This window comes from Struthio camelus, chromosome 7, assembly GCF_040807025.1.
Source record: "Struthio camelus isolate bStrCam1 chromosome 7, bStrCam1.hap1, whole genome shotgun sequence".
Lineage (NCBI taxonomy): Eukaryota > Metazoa > Chordata > Aves > Struthioniformes > Struthionidae > Struthio > Struthio camelus.
This window is the reverse complement of record NC_090948.1, coordinates 1079977-1090756: the sequence shown is the minus strand read 5'-3', so window position 1 is coordinate 1090756 and position 10780 is coordinate 1079977. Positions and strand designations below refer to the sequence as shown.

The following is a 10780-nucleotide window of genomic DNA, read 5'->3' as shown; positions in this document are numbered from 1 at the left end:
TTGGAAAATGACTTTTTCAGTTTCAGGTGGTAGGAGATAAGTGTTCATACACACAAAAAATGAATACTGAAGCCTAAGTTTCAAACAAACTGTTTTGCGAAAGCTACAAGCAAGCTATTCATTGGAAGTTAGATACTTGAAAGCATTTTTAAGAAGCAAATTTTTTCTGCCCTATTCAGAAGCAAGTTTGGTACTGTATAGTGAGCCTAAATTGTTTCTGAAGGGCTGCATCATGTATTCACGTAAGGGGTTTCTTTCTGTGATTCAAGGAAAAATTTCTGTGATTAATACATTTGTTCATGGTCAGCATGTGTACTGTGCAGAGGAAGGGACTTGTATAGACGATACTGTGCTTAAAGTAAGTAGTTTTCCAAGGCCTTTGCTTCCACCATGACTTCCAGTGCTGCAGGATAAAAATATAGAGTAGGAATAGGAAAGCCCACTTTTCTCACATTAAGGCTAAGAGTGCTGCTGAATACTGGTGGAAGGAGGGGGGGACCCCAGGACAAGACCTTGAAGAAAAAGTGGTGGAGTGGGAGCGTACTAATGCCTGAACGGAGCTGAAGAAAAGTATATATGAGAGAGGAAAAATGCATCATGCCAAATGCACTTTACCAGTGAACTTGATCTGACAGTCACCTTGTGTGTAAGACAAGATAGGATGGAATATTATTTCTGGAGACAATTATAGAAGATTTCTTTCTTCTGTTTTTAAACAGTGCTATCATGACTGGATCGTACAACAATTTCTTTAGAATGTTTGACCGGAACACGCGACGGGATATCACTTTGGAAGCATCCAGGGAGAGCAGCAAACCTCGTGCCATCTTAAAGCCACGTAAAGTGTGTTCGGGTGGTAAAAGAAAGAAAGATGAAATAAGCGTTGACAGTCTGGACTTCAACAAGAAGATTCTTCATACAGCATGGCATCCCATGGAGAACATCATTGCTGTAGCTGCCACCAATAATTTGTATATATTCCAGGACAAAATTAACTAAAGATAACTCACTTGAGGACAGAGTTGTCTTCTTGCATAGTTAAGCTCAGTTGTTTATCTGTAAAAGAGAAGGCCTTGTTGTCCTACCAGTGAAGAACATTGATGCACTTACTTCCCTTTAGATAAAGGAGAGAATCTGGCCTGTTTTTTGAGTTCATGGTGTAGTTCTGCCTTCAGCGGGGGTAGGGAGCATGAGTTGCAGTTTTCTGAGAAACCCTCTAGAAGCAGAATTGATGGACAGTGCTCAATAAGGCCAATACTCAAAACAAATGTATTTATTTGTCTGAGCCTTCCTTTCCAGTTTATAGACCAAAAATTTAACACCCAAGAAGAAAAGTTGTCATAAAAATGTAATTTCTATCTCTCTCGCTCTTTCTCTGCTGTAATATTTGGGCCTTTTGAAACATATATTGTGCTTAATGCCTGTAAACATTCCTCCTCTGGCCTGTATCTAGGCTTAGGTGTTTTTACCTTTGAGCACTTAGGTAGGTCTTGAGTTGGGTTCGTAGACAGGTTTCCATGAATATTTACTCACCAACTGTATCTATAACCACACCTTCTGGTGTAAACCACTTAATAAAATAACAAGCTATAAAAAGTGTTTTTAAATCTGAAGGTATGTATTCAGTCTTTTTATTTTTTTTATTGCATGTACTGAGATTGTGCAAAATAATTCTGATGGGCAGATTTGACAATATTTGTCCCAAAACACTGATTTTTGGCAGACTGATTGAACATTTTTGTGTAGTATTTCAAATTCTGAATTTAGTTTCCATAAAATTGTCATTTAGTTTAAGTTGCACTGTTTTTGTAAAATGCTATCTGCATACCAAGTAGGAGATTGAAAAGGTTAGTAGAAAGATATCCACAGCCTTAATAGAAAGTGACTGCCTTGCACAGAAAGGAAAACAAAACATTTAACAAAATTTCTTCTTTGAAGATGAAAACTCGGTTTGTCTGATGCCTCTTAATGTTAGAGACATACCTTATGTGCATTATGTTTTTTAACCTTTTTAGTATTTGTCTTGAAGATATGATTTATTTTAAATATTTGGCATAATATATTATATTTCACATTGCAGTTCAAGCCAGCAAAAAAAAAATTATCTTGATTATGTCAAGCAGCAACACAGCTTAATACGTTTTAGCACGTTCTGACTTTAGTACCAAGAGGTTGGAAAATACTGAAAATGCAAGCTGATGTTTCCTGCATTTGTTACTGTATCTCTGTTATTGCTAACTTTTTTTTTTTAAAAGCCTTAGGTACTTTTTTTTTTTTCTCTCTCCAAAGAGGCCTAAAATTCATTCATTCAACCTTCTCTAGACTTGCATGGGTGTAAAATTGTTCCTGAAATTATTGCAGCACGTTTTAGTAGCATCAAGTGGCTAGAAGCTGCAGTCTATAAAATGTGCCTGCAAATTAGAAATTCTTTATGAAAAGTTAGATCCTTTGAGATTCCCAGAGGAAATACAGAAGTGTGGTTTACACTCCATTTTTAATAAAATGAAGGTGTATTATGATTACTAAATCAGATATGCATATGCAAGAGCAAAATGTCTCTTTTCCTACCCTCTCAATTAATGTCCATAGAGTGCCACTCTTGTTCACAGTAAGCTAGTAAGTACAACAACTAACTTTGAGGTTCTACAAATAAAGTTTAAATTTAAAAAAAAAAAAAAACTTATACTGTATATTGGTTGTGACACTATTTGCAAATCTTGAAATGTGGAACTTCTGGGTCATTAAAGCATTAGATTTGACCTTGTTCCTGAAATACCTAATAGAGCTAATAAAATGGGATTGTACATACTTGTTCAATTATTTTGACCAAAAAGTTTAATAAATTTTAAATGTTTACCTGGACTTGCTTTGTGTATTTTGACAACTTTTTTTTTTCCTTTTGTGAGATAATTGGCCAAATTAGCCAACCTGAAGGTTGTTTGTATTTCTATTTTAAATGGTTAGTTTTTGAACGGTCGTACCTCTAACTCAGAAAGCTGTCTGTTCATATTTGGTGAATATATCAGTGCTGTCTATTTTTGATCTATTTTTTCAGCAAATGTAAGTGGAATATGAGTAAAAAGAAAAAGGATATGATAAAATCTTCTATTATATAAAAAAACCATGATCTGCTTGTACCTCTTTCAATTAAATAGTTTTTGATTCATGAAATTTTCATCATTCATTTTATTTAAAAACAAATTTTATTGTTAGTTTGACCTGATAAAATTATCATTCTTTCAGTTTTAGCCATTTGCATAAAACCACCGTAAAGAGATCAATGAAATAAGTAACATCTAGGTATTTGTAAGTGGTTTGTAAAAGTTCACTCAAGTTGAAATAGTCTTGATCACATCTTTCTAACTTTTGTTACCAGTTTTTAAGAGCACCGCAGTATTCCTAGTACATAAATACTCTGAACAGTTGATTTCTAGGAAATAGTATATTTTATAAATGAAGAATCTATAACACAAACAATAGGAATATTGCATTAGCATTAGATATATGGTATTTGGCATTAATGCTTTAAAATCTCTACACACGCATTCTGGCAGGTTGTCAGCTCTATAAAAAGTATGAAACTACTGTTTTGGAAATATTTCTTGCAATTGAAATAACTTCAGGAGAGAGAAATCTGTTCAAGTAGAACAGCTGAAACGATCTGTACTAGCATATACAGGTAAGATTTTGAAACTTCTAACCAATTGTTTGTTTTGTGAAACTTCTAACCAATTGTTTGTTTTGATATGAAGATATTGATAATACCCAGTTATTTAGGTTTTAACGAGCACTGTATCAAAGACTGTTTTTGTAAACTTGAGAAATAGTTTAATGTTTTACTCTTTTGTGTAGTCCTCTCTTCACTTATGCATATGTTTTAAATTGTCAGCATAATTGCTCCGTAGTAAGCAGAATGTGGGCATCTGTGATAACTGTTACACTCATTAGGAGATGATAAAGCACTGAGAGGAAGACTAACAACCTGCTGAAAGTTCTGTTACTTCCTCTCGGGCTAATTTTTACAATTGGAAAAAATGCGATTTAAGATTAAACTTTAATTTTCATTGTCATTTTGCTATGTCAGTCCAACCATACAGAAAAACATACAAACAAAAAAATCCTGAATTTCTTATGAAAATGCTGAGTGGCTCTGAAAAAAAAACAAATTCATAAGGTTAAATAAGTAAATATAGCCTTAAGTGCCTCTACTGAGGGCTTGATTTCTTCCCCCTCCCCCCCCCGAAGTTGATACATAGTCTCTGAAAAGCAGAACATGGAGTCGATGTTTTTCAGAGTCAAGGAAATCAAACTCCATGCACGTGATTATGTTCATTTAGATGCTGACCTTCAGTTACATGTTGTAGAGTACAGGAAGGAACAAAGGAGAGAAGCACTCGCATTTAGAAAAAGCCAACTAAGCTGAGTAGCGTCCATAGCTAACAATGCAAAAACTGATACTTGGCAGAGCTGAGTTACCTTAAACTGTAGACATAATACATATTATTTTTGTCTCTCTTCTGAAAGTGCATATAATGTATAATGACGAATGATTAAAATGCGTGGATTTTGAAATGCTGTGCTTATGAATAAACTGTGCTTCCTAACAGTTCCAGTCACTTAATTTGTACTTTAATTTCTTGGGTAAAGGAAATCAGAAGAGGAAGTTCAGAGAAGACTGATACCTATGTTAACTTAAATCTGCAGGGTATGAAGAACTTCAGTTGCAGATTAGTAGCTAGACTGGAGAGTTAAACTGAAGGAACTAGTGTCCTTAGGTAAGGACTGAAATTCTCTCGTGCCCAGTTTGGAGTTTAGCTATGTTAGTAAGCACAGATTACATGTGTTGGAATTTTGTGAGGGTTTTAATTTCTCCCGTGACAGTCTTCATTCAGACTGATAAGACGTTTCAAGTTCTGTGGAAGAACATGTTGTTTCTCAAGTTGTTGGCCTTCCTGGTTTAAAAAAAAAAAAAAAAAAAAAAAAAAAAGGGAAGGGAGGGAAAAGTTTTTTGTGCTGCTCAGCCTCCTTTCTTATTTGTTGTTAATGGATCATGCCTGCTATATGTGGTGGGATTTTGAGGCTATAAAATGTTTTACTAAAACTCCAGGGACTAACTGCCAGCTACTATCTCAGTCTTAAGGGTTTTCCTCCATGGTTTGGTATCTTAATTATTTTGCTTAGTAACTTCATTCTCTGTGGGGTAGAAGTAGCATTTTCAGTTCATCTTTTTTTTTTTAAATCTCTCTCCACTGTACAAAGCAAGGCCATAATCATCTGTCTTCTCAGGTGTGGCACTTCTCACATGATCTGCCTCTGCCTCCAGCACAGAGGAGTGCTTCGAGCATTGGGTCAAGCTCGCAAGATCCAGTAGGAAGTCCTCAGGGGTTCAGAGCAAGAGCTCTGCCCTGCTCCCCAGGTGGATGGCTCTTGTCTTTCAGAGTCCCAGGCTTTGTGTTGGACTGATGTGCGCTGCTTCCTCTCCAGTAGGAAGGGAGGACTGAGCTGCTGGAGCTTCAACCACTAGGATGGAGATCCTCACAGCGAACGTGCTCTAAGGTAAGGCCGTTATGCTCTAAAAGCTAAAAGGACAAAAACAGACCTTGCCTTTGTAAAGAAAGCTTACTGCTCAGTGGGGACTGTTAAATTGTTAAATGTTAAATTTTTTTGTCCTTTTCAAGCTTGAAAAGGACTTTGTATGGTCCTTCTCACAAAGGCTTTTGTAATATGCTGTTGTTCCTAGGAAGTGCTATTTCTAGGTTCAAGAGTCAGATAAATCATTTCTGTCCGGTTTTTGACCGAAGGTCCTTGTTTTATACCCTATCCAAAGGCCATATCTAGAAATTAAGTAACCTTTCAGACCCTCTGTGACAGAGGCATGCAAGTTCTTTCCCATGCAACTGCCCAGTCCTGAAATTACAGAAAGGGGAGCGAGGAATACTTTCCTATGTCCAAAATTACTCCTGCATCACTCAATAATTTTTTTTCCCTCTTCTCAAATATTTTAACTGCTGGCTATTAGAATGGTTTCAGGGACAGTAACAGTGAGGATCCATCACTTAAGCTGTGGTTATCTAGATATTGTTGTTTGAGGGTGGGGGACAATCCCCCCATTTTCAATGAATGAAAACTTGAAGATAAGCGAACAGCTTCTTGTGAACAGTAATTCACAGCCGAGTAGTCACTGGGTGTCTAGTTGTGATCACAGGCTGTAGTCAGGATCAAAAGCCCTGTGCATCCAAATTCACAAGGAAGTACTTTAGGGAAACGTTTAAGAAATTTGTCTTGGAAAATTTAGTGAGTCGCTACTCTTTCTGTTTGATCTCTCCACCTTGCAAACGCCAAATATAGTCAGAAGGCTGGAGGCAGTGAGGGGTAGGAGAGGGGGAGCCAGAAGCTGCTCTTTGCAGATCATTAGTCTTCAGCATGATATAAATTGATCAGCTGTATTTAAAATACCTCCTTTTTCACAGTACATTGTGGTCCTATTCTTTGCATCCAGAGTCTTTAAACATTGCTCTAGCCAGACATAACACAGGTAAAATTGGTCCACGTGTTAATCAGTCCTTAGTTTAGAGAAACAGGCCTATTCAAAACTGTTCGCTGTTTTGAATGATGGTTGTCTGGTGTCTGAATATTCAGAAGAAAGAGCTGTAACTCAATGCAAAAATGTATGAGGCTTTTTCTAGACGCTCAAAATTAAGTTGTATTCATATACAAAGGTGTTGTATCCAAATGTATATAAACAGCTAACACAACACATTTGCTGTGGAGACCACGGGACACGCTAATGCCTGCCTACCTTTGTGTCCATTGATTGGACATATATATAACTGTCTAGTTAACGCCTTTGTGAAACAGAGGTCTTTCCTGTTATGACATTTTTGGCCTGACTTTGTAATGCTTATAAAACTAGTGTTAAGAAGCCATAGTAAGCCTTGATTAGTATTAATTTTACTGTTTTGCATAATATTTCAAAATGCTTATTTAGCAAGCGTTTTGCTTTAAGCAATTAGAGTGGCATACAAATAGAGACAGTTTTGTTGGTTGGTTGGCCTGCGGTTTAAAGTAAGTTGGTTGTCTTTGCGTCTGTGTGAAAGTTAACAAATCCAGAAAGGAAAAAAGGCGAAGTGATACTTGCCTGTTTTTAGGTTAATGTATTGCCACTTCAGCATTGTTCCTAGGAAGGAAACTGTATGGGGTAGCAGTTCTTCTACTAACTTCTTCTAATTCACCCTTGTAATGTATTTCTTCTAACAGTGACAACTAAAATGCATGATGATGATGGCTGCTAAAAAAACTTTTTTTTCCATATATCAGAAAGAATAGAATATATAGAAAACAAATGTTTTCATACATCTTTCTACCCTAGCTGTAGCTAAGAAACCCTTGTGAAAGCCAAAGCAAATATATAGCTATTGCTGTTCCTCAAAGGTGAATGTGAAGCTGTTTTGATGCTTTTAATTTGGGAGGGGAAGAGGGACTTGTAAAGCAGGAATCAAAAAAGGCTTGAGAAATCTGAACCAAATGAAACGAGGTCATGTTAGCATGTTCTTTTTCAAGTACTCCTGAGTAACACGGTGACCCCTTTGTTTCGACGACTGGCTGGACAGACAAGTTATTTGTAGAAATGCAGACGTGAAGTATATGTGCTATAAATAAGGGTGTAACAGCCATTGTGCTGTAAGACTTAAGCCATCTCTGGTCATGAGTAATGATGAAAAGGTGGGACTGAGGGAGCCATCTCAAGAGCATAGCACTCCTAACTTCAACTCCAAGCTCTCATCTTCATCTCGGAGTAGAGTGATTTCCCTACCCCACCCATACCTTTGGCACAGACAAGCTTCTGCAGTTGGCATAGCTTCTAACAGAGGAGTAGTTGGTGTGTGAATAGCCCACCAGTAAAACCCTGTCCTGATTTATGTCTGGGAGCTAACTCCTCTCTCTCTCCTCTTCCCCTAGACGCTCTCTAGAGGAAGCATCAGTACTTCGCAAATCTCCCTCCGCTCCTTGATGCTAATTTCTGCCCAATTCCAGTCCCTCGGGTATTACGAAGCAAGTATTATTACCAGCATCTAAACCAAGTTGTAAGCCATAGCTTTGTATTGAAAATGATCTGACTGATGGGTGGTCAATCACTTGGGTTCTCCAATATTGCCACCTGTTCCCATGTGCCAATGTAGTGGCTCCCCACTGATTTTGTATCATGCACATCTGATCAACCCAATTATGGATGTGGCTGAATTAAGTGATTTCAGTTATGTTTCTTCAAATCTATAACTTTAGCTTGTGGAAACCATAAAATTGTTGTCCTTGAAGTGAATAGCATGACAACTGGGAGAAGTGGGATGCTGTGGGAGGCTCTTCAGCTCTGCAGCTTTCCTCAGACACATGACAGAGAACATGTCCCACTCCAGAAAGTGTTAATGAGAGGCTCCTCGAAGTGAATCTCCTTCTCTGAACACTGCAGAGTATGAAAGATGTAGAAAGAGCCTGTAGAAATAGCAGTAACTGATTTTTGTAGTAAGTCACTTCTGTGCTGTCATCGTAGAAACTGTTGTTCTTAGAGCTCAACTACTGTCTTTACCTTCACTGATGTCTGATGGTGGCCCTTGTACAGTAAGCTTACCACAGACCCAGGCAGTGACCATCCTCAGTGTCCTCCGCAGCTGCAAATGATACATGCCAATGCATCCCATGTGTCTCAGGAGCAGTCAGCTTGGCAAGTATACCGATATGTGTTGCAGTTTGATTTCCAGTACCCGATGGCTTGAGCCTTTGAGCCTACTCTTTGCTGCTGGTGATATAACATCCCACTAGTAAAGCAAAGCATGCGAAAATACAAAGCTTTAAACCCATGTAGAAAAACTACTTTAAAACTGCAACAAACTGCTTGCTGCTCAGCTAAGTTGCTAGGCTTCTGGAGAAAGAACGGCCTTCTCCTGCATGCCTTGGAAAGCCGTTGATAAAAGAGACTGTAGAAAATGCCTGGATTCATAATAATTTTTTCATGACTTCCTTTTTGTTTGGTAAGGTTTTTTTTGTTTTGTTTTGTTTTATACCGCAGCCTCAGTGACAGTATTTCTTGCGTAAAGCTATGCATGCTGTGATTCCTCGGTGGGCCCTGCACCTGTTCCCCACCGCCTGTGGCGTAAGCTGGTTAAGCCTGAGAACATTAAAAAAGACCATGACAAACGTTGCTTTGAATAGCACAGTCTTCCTTCTGAGTGTGTACTCTGGCTAAAGCTCTCTGGTGCCTTAACAAAATCTGTGTGGTTGTGTCCACACAAATCTTGTGTCCATCTTTCATGGATTTTCTGTAGTGAGTTCCTCCCTTTGCCCCTCTCCCCATCCCGCCCTAGCCTCTGCGGTCACAAAGTCCTGTGGGCCTTTAACAACCGAGATAGCACAATGCTATGGAGTCGCAGGTTATGCCAGCTCAGCGCGTTAGAGACATAGTTAGGCAATTGTCCAGCTAATGCTGGAGTAGTAGTTCTTTAGTTATTTTAAATTCTCATGTTGAAGGGCAATAGCTTTTCAGCCATTTTAAAGTTCTTGTGAATCAAGCGTCTAAAACTGATAAAGCGTCAATTCTGAGTTTCAGCAGGTGAATGGAAGGAAGTCTTGGAATCCGCCTTTCCAAAATCAAGACCATGTATCAGCAATGTAATAGTTCTTTTCTGTATAGTGCATGTTCCTGGCATGAATGTTGAACAGAAGGCAGAGCAAGACAGATGCCTTCCCTAGCCTCAATGCCTGTGCTAATATTTCCACTGTTAGTTTGTAACGTGAACCACTGCATGCTTTGAGCAGAAGTGAGCCGATTTCTAAGTTCTGCCTCCCACTAATAATGATTTCTGTGAATATTTGCTGGGAAAGGCAGTAATATCTTCATTCTGTAAAACCTTTAGGCAGCTGCCATGCATATTTATTCCTGCAGCCAAGTTCTCCAAAAGTTACTTCCCCAAGTGCTTGATTTCTGTTTTCCATATCCGATTAATTTCCAGATGGATAACCTTAGCGATTGAGGACCTGTCCCAAACCTTCAGATCATATTTTGTAACCTGAAGAACAATGCTGTATTTATCAGTTGCACCTACAAAACTCTAAGTACTGTTTTCTACTCTGTGCCTGCAGGATCCAGAAGAGTCCTCTTGTATGTTCTTTGTGTGCGACCTACATCAGGAAGGATGAAACCCACCCGAAGTGCTCTAGAAAGCACCCGACTTGGCAAGGCTGAGCATCTGGAGGAGAACGAGCTGTCCCAAGAATCCAAAGTGGAAGAAGAGAAAACGGGACTGTCTAGACTGTTTGGATGCCTGTAAGTTAAACTTGGAAATAAGTTCTTTCTTCTTGTCTCTGTAAAAAAATAAAGCTCTTCATACTGAAACTGTGCTGTTCCTAAAAGTGCTACTTATTTATGTCTATTATTTATGACTATTGAGGGCTTTTTAAAAGAAAATTAGTTGAGGTGCAACACTGCTGATTGAATTTTGTTTCCTGTGGTATTACATATGAGGATAAAATGGCTAAGTCTTCAGTGCAATTTTTGTGAATTACTAGCATATTAAGAGATTTCTAGACCATATCTTTCAGTACACGACTTTTCCACTGTTGTTTTTTGAGAGACCTGTGCACGATAACGCTGTTGATGATAGATGCCTCATACAAACTTTGCAAGTATCACAGAAATCAACATTGAAAACGCATAGGCAAAAGACAAACACTTGACCATAGAAAACGGATATAGATCTGTAAAAATGTCTTAACCAGTATTTCAGTA

At 38.2% G+C, this 10780-nt stretch overlaps 1 protein-coding gene across 1 annotated transcript in view; it reads left to right on the top strand.

The window, feature by feature from the left end:
- Window positions 1-9729, top strand: part of PPP2R2D (protein phosphatase 2 regulatory subunit Bdelta) — a 38902-nt gene extending 29173 nt beyond the window's left edge. Inside the window, exon 10 of the mRNA XM_068951382.1 lies at window positions 720-9729. Within this exon, the coding sequence (XP_068807483.1) occupies window positions 720-999 (280 nt within the window). The 3' untranslated portion in view covers window positions 1000-9729. The remainder of the gene's footprint in view (window positions 1-719) is intronic.
- Window positions 9730-10780: the final 1051 nt, after the last annotated feature.